Raw genomic sequence first — 19177 nt, 5'->3', positions numbered from 1 at the left:
AAAAAAATAGGCCTATGGCAGTGTTGCACCTACGCCCTCTCTAATCATTTGTGTGAAAGAAGGCTTCAGTTTGCTCAGTTTAATATTTACCTTTATGTACAGTATTATTAAAAGTAAACAGACAGCATTAGGGTAATGCAAAAAATGTAACATATACTGTATGCTTTGCTGTACATCAATAAGATAAACTTTAAAATAAGCATCTTATAGTCCAGAAAATATGGTACTAGAACCATAAAAATAAAATTACTAGTAGCGGACAAGGTGCATTTTAAAAAAAAATAATAATAATAATAGTACAGCAATGTTCAGAGGTTTGATATAGTTTAGAAAAAGTAATACTGAGATGTAATCCATTACACACACACACACACACACAGCAAAGCCTTTCAGAGAGTGAGACAGAATGAAGGAGCAGAGAGATCTTGGGAATTCATGATCTTCTAAGCACACATACTCACACAACTTCGCACATAGCTGCGAATCACACGTGTGCCTCTACTGTGAGATCTCACCTCTTCTCTGTCTGATAGAGAATTTCCTCTCATTAATGAACTCTTTTTCTCATTTTCCAACTGTGTGTGTGTATGCGTGAGCATGGATGTGTTTGGAAGTAATTTCTTGGTTAGAGTTTAATATTTCACAGATTTGTAATTGTTTGTGTTTTTTTTTTTCTTGTCACAGTTTGTGAAGTTTGCGAACATTGAGGAGGACACACCTTCATATCATCGGCGTTATGATTTCTTCGTCTCCCAGTTCAGTGCCATGTGCCACTCCACACATGAAGACCCTGAGACGCGCACCAGGTGTGTGTGTGTGTGTGTGGTGTGATATGCATGTAAATGTTCCTCCTAGCATAATTTTGAGGTGTGTTGCTTCAGTTCTTTACCACGAGTAACAATATTTGGGAGTACGAGGGGAAAATTGGCATTGAAGCAACTGGAAAGTACAGCCTGAATGTGTCTGATTGTGTCTATATTTGTGTGTGTGTGTGTGTGTGTGTGTGTGTGTGTGTGTGTGTGTGTGTGTGTGTGTGTGTGTGCAGAATCCGTGTAGCAGGTATCAAAGGGCTACAGGGAGTCGTAAGGAAGACAGTGAATGATGAATTGCAGGCAATCATCTGGGAACCTCAGCACATGGACAAACTCATTCCCTCCATGCTCTTCAACATGCAGGACAATGACGAATTAGACAGGTATACACACACACACACACACACACACAATAGGTGTACACTGGGACTCTGATTCTGCGAGTCCCCAAAAAAAGTAGCGGGAGCAGACTATTTTTACTTTCACGCAAAGCATGAAGCTCATGGGATAAAGAAAGACAACTTTGATTAACATGGGAGTGATGTGAAGTGAAGTGAAGTGAGTGCTCGTGCGGTGCTGTGTTATCCTGGTCAGGGTCACTGTGGTTTAAAGTCTTTTATATTTTAGGAAAAAGAACCAATGAAGTTTGTTAGAAGTGGTGGGACTTAATGAGGAATGTCTGAGGGAGTGGGCGGGATTGGTCAGAATTACTTCTGTAATTAAAAAAAAAAAAAAAACAACACAGTCCACTACACACACCAACCCGCCCATCCATATTAGTTAACACACACTCTGTCATCCATGCTCTTCACATGCAGCTCAACAGCAACCTGCATAGGTACACACATATACTCTCAAGTCCAGAATAATTGGCTCCCTTCATGAAAATGAGCAAAACGAATGTATAAAATAAATATTACACATAATAAGTCACAATTTCCTGTCAAACAACTGGAAAAGCTGCTTATAGTTTCCCTAAAACAAAAAAGTGAATTCTCATAAGAACTACTTTTTTAATAACATGATAAAAACCTGGCAACATTATTGAAACCTCCAATGAATATTTAAAATAAATGCAATCCACAAATTGTGTTAGAACAATTGTATATATTTTAACAAGGTTCTCAGGATCCAGAATAAAGTCTCAAACATCTTGAATTGTCGAAAATCTGCCAGGAATGATTAAAAAAAGAACCCTAAGATCAGTTTTAGAATGTTACAGTTTCATTGATACTTGGGGTTGCCAGTTTTAGATGTCATTTCTTTAAGCTTTTTGCGAAAAGTCATTCCTGAGAGCAACCTACAAAATGCAGTTCCTGAACTTCATCAAGTCTTATTAGATGTTGCGAGATTGATTACATTATGAATTCTGCTAAGCACCAGCATATTTTAGCCCAAATCCTGGTTGCTTTTGCCGGGAGGTTGAAGCCTGATTTATGCTTCCACTTGAACAGGCTCCTGCTGCTTTTAGTGCGTAAGAAAGGCACTTCAGTTGGGGCTGAGCACGGCTGTTTGGAAAACCCTGCCCACCCTCCTCCACAGTCACTGGTCAGTAGAGCGGTGTGAAGGACTGGAGGTGTGTCTGACACCCTCTCCTCCTCAAATACATCTATCTCAGACAGCGTTGAGTCGTAGTGACTCTATCAGTTTAACTGCATTTCCCATCGAGAGTTGGAAGCTTTGTCCCTTTTTAAATCAAGTAGCTTGTAAATCAAGTAGTTTCTACTGAAACTGTTTTATTGACCAAGTAGCAGAGATAAACACTACATCATTTCATTTTCTTAATGTACTCTACATATTTTGGAACTGATGGAGATGTAGAACATGAAATGACAATTTTGCTGCTCTAATTAAAATACTTTAACAGGTTGGTCAGTTGGAGCCACTTTTCTCTGACAAATCAGTGTAGTGAGCTTTTTCTTATGGAATCAGTGGTTAGGGACATAGGGATTAGCTTATAAATAAACTGCTAACTACATTGTTAAGGTATGTATTTTTAAAGTACACTTGCTGAGCGCTTTATTAGGAACACCTGTACACCTACTCATTCATGCTATTGTCTAATCAGCCAATCGTGCGGTAGCAGTGCAATGCATAAAATCATGCAGATACGAGCCAGCAGCTTCGAATATTCAGAATAGGGATAAATGGGATCTCAGTGATTTTGACAGTGGCATAATTGTGGTTGCCAGACGGGCTGGTTTGAGTATTTCTATAACTGCTGATCTCCTGGGATTTTCACGCACAGCATGAGCTTAGTCAGACTGGTGCATTAAAAAAAAAAAAATAAAAAACATCCAGTGAGCGGCAGTTCTGCGGACAGAAATACCTTGTTGATGAGAAAGGTTAACGGAGAACAGCCAGACTGGTTTGAGCTGATAGAAAGGGTACAGTAACTCAGATAACCACTCTGTATGATTGTGGTGAGCAGAAAAGCATCTTACAATGCACAACATGTCGACCCTTGAGGCAGATGGGCTACATCAGCAGAAGACCACATCGGGTTCCACTCCTGTCAGCCAAACACAGAAAGCTGAGGCTGCAGTGGGCACAGGCTCACTAATACTGGTTGATGACTGGAAAAATGTAGCCTGGTCTGATGAATCTTGATTTTGCACCAACAGCATGAATCCACGGACCCAACCTGCCTTGTGTCAACAGTCCAGGATGGTGGAGGTGCTATAATGGTGTAGGGCATGTTTTCTTGGCACTTTGGCCCCATTAAAACCGATCATCGCTTGAATGCCACAGCCTGTTTGAGTAGTGTTGCTGACCATGTGCATCCCTTCATGGCCACAATTTATCTTCTAATGGCTACTTCCAGCATGATCCTGCACCATGTCACAAAGCAAAATCATCTCAAACTGGTTTCATGAACATGACAATGAGTTCAGTGTTCTTCAGTGACCTTCCCTGTCACCAGATCTGAAACCAATAGAACATCTTTGGGATGTGGTAGAACGGGAGATTAGCAGCATGAAAGTGCACCTGAAAAATCTGCAGGAATTGCGTGATGCGATCATGTCAACATGGACCAGAATCTCAAAGGAATGTTTCCAACATCTTGTGGAATCCATGCCACAAAGAACTGAAGCTGTTTTGAGAGCAAAGACAGACCCTACCCTGTATTAGTATAGTGTTCCTAATAAAGTGCTCGGTGTGTGTATGTTGCCCATTCAGATTTTAATATGGGACAAATTGGAGAAGAGTCATACAAGCGTGCAGCTTTTAACAAGTGAAATTTAAAATCATCAAATCATGCTTTCAGTCAGTGTTTCCCAGTAGACAATGTGATTCTGTATAATCCTTCTCAGATGAGGCTACAGCAAAAACAGCATCTCAGCTGAAGCACCACCTTTTTTTTTATTTTTGAGTGGGCAAAAATAAATCAGGCACATTCACATGTTCACAGCAAACTTGCCGTTTGCTGCCTGCCAAAGTCTTGAGTCACACTTCATTCACATGTTGAGTGACTCGCGACTTGACTCAGACTCGAGACTGAAGACTCGTGAACTAACTGGTCTGTATACAAACAACAAAAAAAAGAGAATAAATTAGGACCACCAATATGTTGCAATAAATGAACAAATCCACTCGTTTCTGATCTTCCGTGTGCAGCTGTGTGTGTCAGTTCCATGACTGCCATAATTAAGAATTTATTGCAGCACTAATGCATACCACTCACAGCAGTAAATCAGAATAGAGGAAGAAAAGTGTGAAGCAGTTTCAGGAGCTGTTAACATAGCTCAGTTGTCAGTTGAAGTACCCAAAAGAGGTAACCTTGGATACTGAAGAAGTAAATTGCCTAAAATTATATGCTTACGTTTGGCCTAATAAAGATGACTTATTCTGGGTTCACTAGGGTTTGATCTGAAATGGTGGAAAATGGTTGTTGTAGATGCTCAGATGTTTTAGCATTGACTCATTCATCCACCTTCATTAAACGATTTATCCAGGTCCAGGTTGCGGTGGATCTGAGCCTATCCCAGGACCTGAGCTTGAGGCAGGGATACAATGCGATGCCAGTCCATCACAGGGCTGAATGTGCTTTTTTTGTTTGCTTGTTTCACAATATCTTTCAGTGGGATAAGAGTGATATGCAGTAAATGCAGTGTTAAAATACATGGTCAACTTATATAACTTATATAACACAGCAGTTTGTTCCTGTCCACTAATATGAATCCTGATTTTTATTATAACAGCACTGGTACGTTTCACTGTTCATGTTACTCTGCTTGTCTGTGTTCGCTGTATAAAATTCCAGCTCGGGCAACAGTTTGTTGCATTGAAACGGTTACTACGCTTACTAATGGCTGTCAGTCAGTCTGTGCACTGCGCTCAATCCAACTGTGGCGTCTTTGGAACTATTTTAGTTTTTACAGAGCAAAAATATACAAAATTTTGCCCATATTGGGTCTGAAATGTTACTCAATATTAATTTCTTGTTGATGTAACAGATGTGTTGTCTGTCTAGCCCTGTAGCTAGCACATGAGGTTATAATACATTTATTACACGTGTTTTCGATACATGTGCACAGATAAGTGCACTGGCTAGTGAGCATTGCTGCCTCTGTAGTTTGATGGACAGCCTACAACTTCCTAGTGTTCTGAAAGACTATGAATGCTCAAGGATTTCGGAAAGTATACAGTCTGCACACAGTCTTGCATGTTTCCATGTCTGTGAGTTCAGTCTTCAGTTCTGCAGTTTCCTCTCACTTCCCATAAAGTTTGTGCTGCTCTTTGAAATAACTGAATGTCTTATTTATTTTTGTACATCCATATTTGCATTTTGTGTTGACTGTATAAACTTCTTTCTTCCTGTTCTTCAACTTGCAAGACATGAATGACTCATAGGTACACTCATGCAGTCTTTCTCGCTGTGTCTGCACACACACCCACATATATATTCCCTTTTTTAACATCCTGTTTTTCTTAGATATGATTGAAGCTTTGGGAAATCAATGAAAGTAACTAAAGGTTTAGAATTAAATTAATGATAAATGTCTTGATTTCAGTTGCTTCAGTTGATTGAACTTCAAAAGTAAATTAATATCTTCTTAAATAATATTCATGATTTTACTGTGAAAACCTTTACCTGAAAAAAAAATCTCTTGCTTTTCCCCTATAATCATTATTCGAGAAGCACAACCATGAGAAATTTTTTTATCTCTGTGGCTTAATAGCATTGCTTAAAGGAGCATTAGGTAAGGTTAGGTAAAATTTGTCAAAGTTAGGTCTCTAGGTCTATAGCAACAAGATTTTTTTATTTATTTATTTTTTAACTCAGCGAACCTGTTACTCCCCCTCATACTCTCCTATGTACAGTACTGTGCAAAAGTCTTAGGCACCCTTTTTTTTTTTTTAAAACAAACTTTGTTATAGATTTGTATTTTATGACTTCTACATTATTGATTCAGTACAAAAACATTTTAGATTTCCAAACATTAGTTTTCCAACACAAAATTAAATGTTACAGAAGATGTTTGTATGTCAATAATGAAAGCAGCAGATTACATAAGAGACACTTTTCAGACAAAAAACACATAATGAAGGCTGCTGGGTTTTGCTGCAAAAATAAGAAGCGAGTGTGACAGTCAAAGTCTCCAGAAGAACTGTGACTGCGTCTGCAAGACACTCAGTAACACTTACAGCTCATTTCCTTATAAAACCGCACAAGTTGTACCTGAGACTACTATTTTTTTTTTTTAAAGCAAAGGATCGTCACATCAAATATTGACTTTGTTTCATTTATTACTGTTTACTGCTCGTTATAGTATTTTTTTAATCAAGAAACATTTAGTTTCATTATTTTTGATGGCCTCTTTGCTCTACAGCATTTCTTTGCATGTGCCTAAGACTTTTGCACAGTACTGTACACAAAGCTCCACCACCCTGTAGCATTAGCATTAGCATGGGTGGTCATGACATCACTTTTAATCGATTAGGCAGGTTGGTTATTTATTAAGGGCAGTGCCTTGCTTTATTATTTAGATATACACTATATGGTCAGAAGTATGTGGACACCTCAGCATCACATCCGTATGTGCTTTATTGAACATCCCATTACAGATGTAGTCGCCCTTTGCTGTTATAATAACCTCCACTCTCCTGGGAAGGCTTTCCACTAGATTTTGGAGTGTGGCTGTGGGGATTTGTGCTCATTAGTGAGGTCAGACTCTGATGTCGGGTGAGGAGGCCTGGAGCACAGTCAGCATTCATCCCAAAGGTGGTCAGTGGGGTTGAGTTCAGGGCTCTGTGCAGATCACCCAAGTTTTTCCACTCCATCTTTGGCAAACCATGTCTTCATGGAGCTCACTTTGTGCACAGGGGCACTGTCATGCTGGAACACGTTTGGGCCTCTTAGTTCCAGTGAAGGGAAATCTTAATGCTACAGAGTACAAAGACATTCTAGACAGCTTTGTGGTAACAGTTTGGGGAAGAACCACATATGGTTGTGATGATGAGGTGTCCATAAACCTTTGGCCATATAGTGTAGGTGACACAAGTACCACATTAGGGAAATATTACCTCATAAGTAGATAAAAAGTTATGCTAACTTTGCTATATAGGAGACCCAAATAAGACTTCAGGAAATGTGGCAGTAATTTTGTGGCCCTCTTTTATAGCTCAAAAAAATTGATATTACATTTCACATTACTTTTTTTTAATTATTATTATCCAGGAGAACCTATTTTCTAATCATGTTACATGAGTATTTTTCTTGTTACAGCGTCAGGCATCAGAATCCTGTGTGTGAGCATTTTAGCATGTTAGCTATGTTTTGCCCACTCAGCCATTCAACTGCTTGATTATAACCTTCACAAAACACATGAAATTAGGCTGATTTATGAAAGTGGTCACAAGTGTCTTTGCTGTCCTGTTTTTCTTTGTAATGAATTTCATATGAGATTTTAAGCCGACTGTCACCTCTGGTGTTAGTATCATTAGCGTTGTTCGCTACACAGGAGTTAGGTAGCATTACATACACACACCGCATGAAGGTGGTTCGTCCAAAGCAATGCCTGAAAATGTATCTACATACCTGTCCTTCATGTATCTTCATGTACTATCCCTGTGTTTTCAAAGCCATTAGCGATAACATTTACGGTTGAGGAAAGGGATATGCTGGGATGGGTTGGCACCCCATCCAGGGTGTTCCCCGGCCTTGTGCCCGAGGTCACTGGGATAGGCTTCAGGCTCCCCGCGACCCTGTGTAGGATAAACAGTGTGGAAAATGGATGGATGGAAAGGGATATGGAGGAGCCAAAAATCAGCAAACGGCTGGGCTGTAAATAGCCACAGAATTGCCTCTCAGAAGAATTTTACTGTATGATCCCCAGGAATGGTGACTCTCCTGTCAAACTCCCCTTTACAAAACAATGACACCCATTGCTCATTACACACAATGATTAAAATATTAAAAACAACAATTCAAAATTCTAACATTTGAAGAAATTAATTTAGCGTGTTTATATGAACTTATTAACATTTTTCTCCCAAAAATGAATGTTTCACAATTACTGGCACCCCTAAAGAATGTTTACCATAAACAAAATTCTTGCAAAAGCTGGTTCACATTCTTCAGAAAATGTTCTTGTGATTTTCTCTTTCCTGGGGTACAAATAAATGTAAATGTAATGATTTTTTTTTTCATTTATTACCATGGAGAACATCAAAGAGCTTTAAGTACAAAAAAGATAGATGCGCAAATCAGGCAATGGATATAAAAATCCACAAGCTATGAAAAATACCATTAATTTGAAATTTGTTTTGAGTGGTGTTGCAAACCTGTGGTGTGAACTGAATTGGACAATCCACATGTGAAGACCTAAGTATATAAAATCCATGGTCTGTCTTCAAACGTTTCCAACCTTGCGAGACATAACAAGAGGTTCCGTGCAGGTATTTGCTCTTTTTTTTTGTAGACAGAGTATTTTAAAATGATACATTATCATTCCAGTTGTTTGCTAAAAAAAAAAATGCATGCATCATTGCATTAGACATATGGACTTTTTTTAATTCCATTAACTCATTGTTTCATTGTACTTGAGTAATGTGTGTGTTGGGGATGCTCATGTTTAGAATGCTGATGTGTCCCTGATAATGCTCCCATCTGTGTGGCTGTGCAGGGGGAATGTGAATGTGTGTAGATAATGAGCTTGTGTGTATGAGGGCGTATCAGTACTGTTGTTGCTTATGATAAGGGACTGGAAGCTGTTCAGGTGTATTGATCTGGCTGTATCAATGATGCACACATGTCAGCATCCACATAATCCATCCGTCTGTCTGAGATTCTCAAGAACGAGTGGTTGAATGTTTGTAGGATTTATATGGAATTTTCATTGAAACCAGCAAATGAGCAGATTAGATTTTAGAATTGATCCAAACAGGGTCAAAGTCACAGCAAGGTCAAATGCCCAAATTAGTTTTTCTTCAGTAGCCTACTTCCTGTTTGTTATATAGAGATGTTACTTGCACATTTATGTTCACGTACCCGAAGCCCATTTTTCGGTTTTATCCAGATTTTAGCCAGATTTTTGTCCATCAGTCCATTTATCCATCTGTCCTTCCGTGTATGCGTCCGAGATGAAGATTGATGAAAAGATTAGATTTTGGAAGGGATCCAAATGGGGTCAAGGTTGCAGCAAAGTCAAATGTCTGAATTAGTGTTTCTTCAATAGCTTTCTTTTTGTTTGAAGTGTGATTTAAGGGTAATGCAGACATACAAATTAGTAACATGAAGGACTAGACTTGTTGGCAGCATCTGTATTCCGATTAAGATCATTTTCTGTTGCCCACTGCTGCTTTGTTATAGGTCCTGTTTTGTTTGGGTGCAGTGAGTGTCGGGAAGTTTGGCGGTTTTATCCTCCGCATTGTTTGAGAACAGGTATACATTAACTTCAGTGATGTCTGAGTTGAGTGAATTTCAGCAACACTGTTAGAATCGAGTTCTTACTGTTAAAATTTATTTTGTGCACAAACAGGAAACACATTTTCAGCCGTTTGGTCCTCAAATTTACATTATCAACAAGCCACAGTTCTTAGAAATATAGAAATACACAGTACATACAAATACCATGAAGTGCAGTAAAGGAAAATGAAGGTGTGTCTTTGTGTTCTTGCACTTGTAGCTGTGCATGTCAGCTGGTTAAATGCATCTGATGTTACTAATTGCTTTTCAGGAGCTAAATGTGAGCTGAATGCCTTTGAGTGTGAGAGACAAATGGAGTAAAAGCACAAAAATAACAATGCTTTCTACCAAAATATTTAAGTCCCCTAACCACGCGTTTTTGTCCATGTCTGGTGTTCAGTTGGCTTTTTGTAATTTGAGAAATGTTGGATGGGTTTTCTGTATTTAGTGCCTTTCTGATGTTACCTGAAGCTCTTTTGAATGACCTCCTGTTAAATATAGACTGCAGGCTCATGCATTTTGTATTTCACAGCCGGTCCTTCATTGATCCATGAAGGATGTGTGTGTGTATGTGTGTGTATGTGTGTGTGTGAGAGAGACCATGTATTTGTATAGCTCTGTTTGTGTGTGTTGTGCATGCGTTTAGCTCTTTTTGGGGACTAAATGATGATAGGAACACATATCAGTTTGACCTTGTGGGAACATTTGCCTGATTCTTAACACTTAACCCTTATGCATGGGTACCAATCATTCAAACACATCTTGGGTTGTTAGTGACTGACCCTTGTATCTAACCCAAATTGATCTGCAAACTCCAATGATGACACTATACACTCACCGACCACTTTATTAAGAACACCTCTCATCTTCAACTCTCACATCAACAAGGTGTTTCAGGCTGCAGACCCTCCACGCACAGGATGTTTTTTGTTTTTCACACCATTCTGTGAAAACTCTAGAGACTGTTGTGTGTGAAATTCCCAGGAGATCAGCAGTTTCTGAAACACTCAAACCAGCCCATCTGGTACCAACATCCATGCCACAATCAAAGCCACAGAGATCACACTTTTCTTCCATTCTGATGTTTGATGTGTACATTAACTGAAGCTCTTGACCTGTATCTGCATGAGTTTTTGCATTGTGCTGCTGCCACATGATTGGCTGATTAGATTACTGCATGAATGTGCAGGTGTACAGGCATTCCTAATAAAGTGGATGGTGAGCGTTTTAGATAACAAAATAATAAACAATATGCTTTGTAAATTAATATTTTGTCAGGCACTTATTGCTTTTTACAGATTATTACAAAGTAAGTAATTATTAAAAATTATTACTCATGTAAAAATATATATATATTTGGTGGAGGGGAGAAAATAAGTCATGGGTCTGTAGAGATGTGAGGTCCTAGTTTATGTCCATAGACTCTTCCCAACTCCAGTCCTGGAGGGCAGAATTCCATCACACCTTGGTTTAAGAGTTAAGGAATTTGTTCTGACCCAGGGGGCAGCATCCAGTGCTAAAGCCAGTGGCTGCTTGTTTTCTTGACCTCCTTAATGGTGCCAAGGACATTCCTTAAATTTCTTGAATGCAAAAACGTGCAAATGCTCAGAATCATTTCGTACATGTCAAAGCATTTTCTCAGTTCTAGTACTATAATAATTGTTCAGCATCTTTGCACTTTTCCTTTCTCTGTCTCAGGGGTGGAGGAGAGGAGAACCCTGCGTCCCTGGCTGAGAACTGCTTTCGGGAGTTGCTCGGTCGTGCTGCATATGGAAACATGAACAACGCTGTTCGGCCCGTGCTAGTGTAAGTACAGTCTCCAAGGCAGCGTATGAACACTATAGAAACACCATTGTATGAAACCACCATTATGTGATCTTTTCAACTGTATTTGGAAGTCTAGCTTTGGCATATACAGTATGTTTCATTTCAGATGCTTGAAAGTCCTAAAAAAAAATACTTTGATTTTCATCTCAAGTGGTCTATAGTAGAAAACAAAAGTGTGCTGTCTGTGCCTGTAGTGACTAATAAATCCTCTTAATGGAGTACTCTGTAATGTCAGCAGTTAGCCTCTTTAAAAAAGTTAAAAAAGTAAAAGTTACATGCAAGGACTTAACCTTCTCTAAGCACATATATAAATCGACAAGTTGATATTTATAATTTGGGCCTAGTAGTTCACAAAGGCCTCCTAACACTTAGCATTAAAACAAAAAAGAGTAAATTACAAACTGACAGCTACATTCACGTTAGTGAATTAAAACCTTCAATTCCTTCCAGCTTGAAATTAACCTGCTGTGGTTTTGGGTTTTAGGCCATTATTAACCCAGAATGATTAAGTAATATTTGTAAATGTTTGCATAAACACTTCGTATAATTTTAAAGATGTGACTCTGCTCATCAGGAAGATTTTATTAGTTGCCTTTGTTTTTAAATATGAAAGTAATCTGAATAAACACATGGATAGTAGAAAACAAATAACTCGGCACATTAATCAGATGTTTAAAGTAGGATTAGTCTGTGGATCTATGAGCTCTTCTTACAAAGTAGATATTTGTTTAATTTGTGCATTAATGTTTCTGATTAGCTTGTAGGAAAGATTCTCTTCAGTTATTATTGCTTAATAAAAATGCTACTCTCCCTTCATGGTCACATGATAAATTTCTGTAGAAGAAACCTCTTTCCTAACATTACTGTGGTGTGATCCCAGTACATTCTTAAGCCTGGTCTGTGCTTTCGTTTAACTATGCATGCACATGCTCAAGATGGCTGCCACACATATCCTGCAGCTGTGTGGTGCGTCGCTTGTGCACGTCCTCAGTTAACACTGTGCGTCTGTGTGATGAAATACTGCTCCCACTGTTTACGCTAGTATAACACTAGTCACGTTTACATGGACACTTTTTGTTTCAATCAAAATGAAATCAATCAGATTGATTAATCCGATCGCAGTGTTTACAAGAACACTGAATAAAGTAATCGGGTTGATATGCGCGTTTACATGACAGAATCGGATTTGATCTTCTGACATGCGCACAGTGCACGAATACACGTCTCCCGCCGTTCCAACACGCAGATACTAGCAGCCACTCTCTTGCCATTGCTTCTTTTTTCGTTTTAAAAAGCAGACTTAACATTTGCCTATTTCAGCTGCTAATTAGAAGACGACGAGCACGTGATGTTTTGTGCGGTACTGCGTGTATTTATCAAGCAATTAAAACGCCCCTTCCCGAGCCCAGAACAAGGCGTCTGTGGATGAGGCTCTGAAGCAAGGACCGGTGGGACAACGTCGTCTTGCACCACTTCACAGACGAGGAGTGGAAGGAGAATTTTAGGATGACACGACAGTCATTTATGACACTATGCTCAATGGTGGAGGGGAACATGGCACCTGGTGAGGCTACGGTCAGAGCCCCAGTACCGCTGACAGCCGTGCGTCATACGTCATTGCGTGATTTGTACGTCATTGCACATGCGCAGAACTATCTGGTTTCATTTTCAATCCGATGAAGTGTTTACACGTCCTCTCCATCGGATTAGAAAAGGTTTAAACCACGCCTTACGATCCGAATGAAATTTTAATCGGTTTTGGCCAATTCATTCCGATTGACGTGTTTACATGTGACTTTTTAGATCCGATTGTGTCTCAGATAACAGTTTATGTATTATTCTACATAACACACACACACTAACCAGTTTACCTGTTAAGGTCAGTGTTTGCACTTGACCTCTCATGTGGCATTCAAAGCTACCAAAAGGTCTGTTTGTTTTTTTTTGTGTACCAGTTTAGTGGATCTTCTAAATTAGTAAATACTTTTGAATAATAACATCATAATTTTCAATCACAACAATGGCAGACAGGTTTAAGAATGACAGAGCATGTCAGTGTGTCTAGCTTTGCTGTGCATGAAATCACTAAATATTTTACAATTTCACTTGGAAATCTGACAAACAAGCTCTGATGTGTCCTCAAGTGAATGTTGCTATTTTTCATCCCCCAGGTGTACATAAAGTATGCAGGCAAGTGTGTGAACAATGCTGCTTGTGTTGCACTGCTTCTGCAAGCACATTCAAAGTCAGGCATCAAGTATAAACCAGGCCTTCTGTGGAGAACAAGTGAGAGAAATAGGGAAGCCTCTGGTTTATAATCCTGTCAGTGCACTCATGGATCTGCTCTCAGAATGTTGGCAATAATGCACAGCTCCAGTAAGCTTATTCCTTCTGCCTGGCATTTCCAGGAATTTCTTAATTGAGCCCTATAATTTTAGGATTCCAGAGTCATCTCATGATGATTTTAAGATATACAAGTCTCGCCATTATGCCATTAACTGCATCAAGATATTTTGATGTTAGGTAACGTTTCAGCAATTCAATATCCGTAAATGAGATGCTATAAGATCACATTTCAAAAATGATTTCAGGATGTTTGTAGCCAGAGAGCATGGTAATAGGCAGGTCATTTGCATCTAATGTACACTTATCTATTTACTGTATATATTCAATTTACATAATTATTCAGACTCTGAGGCAGCACCTCCATTGCTAAAGCTCTTGACCATTCTCTTAACTAATATACAGGGATACAGGGGAGTGTAACACACTTGGAAAGCGCTATCTACCCTCTTCTGCATACATGAGCTCACAGAAGCCTGCGATTGGCTAGTGTCACTTTGATTGACGGGGAGAGAGAATGGCTTTGCCCCACCCATGACCAATTTTGCTCCTTCACCACTCTCTAACTTTTAAGTTAATTAAAAAAAATGCAGCTTGTCATGTTACAGAAAAGCCAAGAAATCGCAAAGTTCTCAGTCCCGAAGAATTTCCTGTGACAGAAAAACGTACTGTCTTTTACAAAGCGCTGACACTTGAAAATAAATGCATCCTTACAGAAAACTACCTTCTTCCACCATATCAACTATTGTACATTCTTCTTTTTAAATAACAAGAACATTTTTACATGTTAGAATGAGCGCATTAATATAAATCTATCCTATCGTGCTGTAATAGAAGGTAACTGTTTAAGTGACAAAATCACTTAAAATCACTCTGTTTTCCTATGGCGAGAGAGTTGTCCCACTTTGGATTTTACACCTTGTGGATATAAATAAAGTTTAATCACACCCAAATTTGGCCTTGTTTGCTGCTAACCTCTCAAAGTTCAACCACTGAATCAAATAGCCATGGTACACTAATGATGGTGGTTCTATTGTATATCTTTTCGTCCTAAATTAATAAGATTTTGCAAAACTGTAGCTATTAGACTTGCATCTAATGCACAGTGAGTGTGTCTTGATGACGGAGTACAACAAACCATGCTGTGAAAAAAGAGCAAAACACCCGCCGATGGTGAGCTATACTGTAACCGTGCATATTATTATTATTATTCAATAATACTAAGAAATACCTCATTTATTCTTCAAATTTTTAAGACTCAAAAATATCAAAAATTCAAAAATATCCCTAATATGAATTGTCCACACTTTAACTTCCAACAGCAGATACCCTGTTTTCTCTGTTGTTTTTATGTGTAGCATATTAGCAGTTCTGTGACCTAGAAGACTTCCATCACGGATTTTTAGCACCGGGAACTGACAGATAATACCACAGCTAATGTGCTCTATTTGTGCTGTCAAGGCTCGCTAATGAGATGCTTTTGTCTCTGCTTAGTTATCGGCCAATTAGGACCAAGCCGGATGACTGTGGGAAGTGAATATCAAAGCTTTGCATTCAGCCTTTCTGGCACGTTACACAGGTCTCCGTTTTGTTATTCTGTAATGTCACACACACTTTCTTTTGAATAAATTTAATGATGAGTTTTGTTTGTTCCTCTCTGTTTATATGTTAATTTGTGTGTTGGTTAGTTAACATCTTCACAGTAAGGGGTGTATGTGAGCAGCTTGTTCACACTGAGTGTTTGAGCTTTTGTGCTAGTGTGTGTGTGTTTGTGTGTGGGTCGAGAGGAAGGTTTTGAAGTGCACAGAAAGAGGAGAGGTTTAATCTTTAGGGGACAGATCTGTATCTTTGATAGGGAATAAAGGTGATGGGGAGGGGGAGAGAGAGAGAGAGATTTGGAAGGAAGGATTGGGGAGGCTTTCTTCCAGGCATTCTAAAAATAGCTCAGATTGGGGGCAGATTGACGTCACCATGGCGACTACAGGCAGGCAAGAGAGGAAAAAGAGAGGATGATGGAAGGAAAAAGAGGAAAGTGGGAAAGCAAGGGGAAGGCTATGTACAAGATTTGAAATAAAGCAGATAATGTCGATATGAGGCAAGCAAGCAGAGAATAAATCATATCGGACTAACAGACTGATTCGAAACATATTATTAGAACACCCAAGTTGTCATTATGTAGCTCTAGCATATTTTGTGTGTGTCTGTGTGTGGGGAATTATTATTACTTATTAATTGTCCCATTAAAGGTGCAATAGTTATTTTTCTATTATTCCGTACTAGGTACAAATAACCTGGAAAAAAAGTAGAACATAATAATAACTAATTGTTCAAGCAATGGCCTCAGCACAGCTGTATTATGTGGCTGGGAAAATCCATTTGGAAAACTGCAGTTCTGGCTGGACTGTTTGTGTGTGTTTACATGGGCCTCCTGTCAGTCTTTTTGTAGACACTCCCCAACACCCCTTCACTCCACCCCAGCTCAGTCTGTTCAGAAAGGAAAACATGGAGGAATCTGGTAAGTGCCCAGCGCAGCCAGGTACTTTTACTGTGAGCAAAAAAACAACACCATGCTTTCAACAAAACTTGACAAGAAATGTAGTAAAACTAAAATACATATTGGTAGCACTTTTCCAAGATGGAGAAAGTTATTACAGGTGAATGGGATGAAGTTGTTCTGGGAATTAGTGACGTTCCTCCTGGACGTGTGTATAAACGCTATCTGTATAAAGCGTTGAAGTGTTTGAATTTACGACTTTACGTAACAAATCAAGTAGATACATTTTTACCATTTAAGCCCTATTCCGATTGGACTAGTTTTACATGAGGAGGGAGGAGTAATGCCATTATTCCAGTTTCTCTGGAATTTTTTGTCCCATCGGAATCTGTTGTATCAGTGCGCATACATGCTTCTAGAAAGGTTAAGTTGTATTTTACCTTTTATAAAATGACCTCAGGTAATATACTATAAAGGCACTCCAGGAAGCTCTCTTTTCTATCATTTCCCACTGAAACCAAAATGAAACCATACTGACAGAGTTTAAAGCTCAGAACAGTAAAATATAGACAGTGTTTAAAAGCGATGATTCTGGGGATTTTAGGTAAGTTATCAAGTTCCTAATACAGGGGTCGCATACATGTTATATGCATATGACCTACTAATTATCAAGCAAACTTGTACAGCCAAGACCTACAACAAACAGCTATAATAAAGGTCGAAACAAACAGTTTGTGTTAAAATGAGGTGTATGGGGTATCCATGGGATTTTTAGTGTGTCAACATTGTGAAGATACTCCCATCTCTGTGATTTATATAGAAATCACATATCCCATGTGAATCAATCATAATTACTACAGATGTCCTCTGACAACATTATTTACCACGCATATGTCTGGAAATCTTATCCTGTCCAAATAGTATTTTGAGAGCTAGATAAGATAATGGTTTGCCTAACCCACCTTCGTAGAAATAGCTAATTCCTGTGCAGCTAACAATGTGGAAACTAGCTAGCACTGGTAGTGATGGTCAGCTGAAAAACTCATGAAAGTTCATTACAAAGATAAACAGGACAGCAAAGGCTGCATGTCAGTATGAGCAGAATTTCATGTATATATACTGTATTGTTAGAGCATGGCTATCAAACAGTTGAATGGCAAGTGGGCAAAACCGCCTGTCAGTGTAAAAACATGTCACCTATCTAATTTAATTCCACTGGACACTGTAGATTGTGGGGGCCTGCTTTTTGTACATGGGTGGGAATGGGAGGTTGGTCTAAAAAGTAAAAAAATCGTTCTAGCATTGGCCACTTCACCTGCTTGAGCTCCAGTCTTGACTAATCTTGACTAATGCACCTTTATATTGCCATGATAGTTCTACTTTTATTTTGAAGTCGATATTACAGTGTATTCAAATTAATAGATCATTTTATCGTGATTGGTGTGATATATAAATAATTCTGTGCTTTATAAACCATATGTGCCTGATTCACCGATGATGCGTAAATGCCATGTTCATAATCATGTTCATGGTGATGAATCTTAATCTGACTTAAAGGTCGTGCATATACCAATTGAATAGCATAATATGTTCCCAGAATAGCTGCAGAAGATTGAGAAGAGTTTAGTGGTTCCAGAAAAACTCTGAAGATAACCATAGTTATTCTGACATTCAACACGTTGTAATTACAGAATTGATCATTAAAAAAAAGATTTCACTAAAGCTAGTCTTCAGCATCATAGATCTTTATGTATTACACATAAAATAGCTGAATTCTAATTTTTTTTGTTTTTGTCAACTAGACATACACTAAAACTAACAGTAACCAAATGGCTAAAATATAGCACAATTATTATAAATTTATGATGAAAGATGAAAAGAAATAATTGCCAGAATTAACACTGTCAGATATTTATCACATTGCATGGATTCCCTGAAGATTGGATTAGAAATTGTTTATATACCAACATTATAGTACTGGAGTTCCAATCTCGTTCTGTTCACCCAATTTAACCCGTGATTGTAGGTGTGTGTGTGTGTGTGTGTCTGAGACTGACTCTCTCTCTCTCTCTCTCTCTCTCTCTCTCTCTCTCTCTCTCTCTCTCTTTTCTCTCTCTCTCTCTCTCTCTCCCTCCCTCCCTCTCTCTTACTCTTACTCTCTCTTCCAGGCATTTGGATAATCATCATTTGTGGGATCCAAATGAGTTTGCAGTGTCCTGCTTCAGAATTATAATGTACTCCATACAGGCAAGATACACGCACTCACACACACACACACACACACACACACACACACACACACACACACACACACACAAACAAACATGCGCAAATGCTCTCCTTTCTCTCCCCCTCTGTCTCCCTTTCTGTTCCACTCCATCCTGTCTTTGATTTTCTTGCCTGGTGATCCCAGGTGTTCACCATCCACTATTAAAGATAAGAGCCGATGAATTCACATCTTTAAATGATGTGTGAAGGTGTTTGTTCAAGTGTTTGTGGGTGACGGTAGCGTACACATCGAGGCATATCAGATGTGCATGTGTGTGAAGGAGAGTTATGCAGAAATGTTCAGTGTCAGTGAATGATGTGTGTGTGTGTGTGTGCGTGTTTTCCAGGCTCAGCACTCACATCATGTGATCCAGCAGGTTCTGAACCACCTGGACACACACAGTAAGAACACACCTCGTGTACGAGCAGGTATCGTCCAGGTGCTGCTGGAGACTGTCGCCATAGCAGCTAAGGGCTCTGTTGGTAAGAACTGTGTGTGTGTGTGTGTGTTTGTGTGTGTGT

General features: G+C 39.0%; 1 protein-coding gene across 2 annotated transcripts in view; it reads left to right on the top strand.

Annotated features, from left to right (window-relative positions):
• efr3a (EFR3 homolog A (S. cerevisiae)) overlaps positions 1 to 19177 on the top strand; it is a 61067-nt gene that overhangs the window by 22264 nt on the left and 19626 nt on the right. For both annotated transcript variants that reach the window (XM_034314658.2, XM_053227461.1), the window contains exons 6-10: positions 685 to 806; positions 1046 to 1195; positions 11422 to 11529; positions 18556 to 18634; positions 19003 to 19138. In XM_034314658.2, the coding sequence (XP_034170549.2) occupies positions 685 to 806; positions 1046 to 1195; positions 11422 to 11529; positions 18556 to 18634; positions 19003 to 19138 (595 nt within the window). The remainder of the gene's footprint in view (positions 1 to 684; positions 807 to 1045; positions 1196 to 11421; positions 11530 to 18555; positions 18635 to 19002; positions 19139 to 19177) is intronic.

The sequence above is a fragment of the Pangasianodon hypophthalmus genome, chromosome 21 (genome assembly GCF_027358585.1).
Source record: "Pangasianodon hypophthalmus isolate fPanHyp1 chromosome 21, fPanHyp1.pri, whole genome shotgun sequence".
Classification (NCBI taxonomy): Eukaryota; Metazoa; Chordata; class Actinopteri; order Siluriformes; family Pangasiidae; genus Pangasianodon; species Pangasianodon hypophthalmus.
This window is presented reverse-complemented; position numbering and strand designations above follow the sequence as displayed.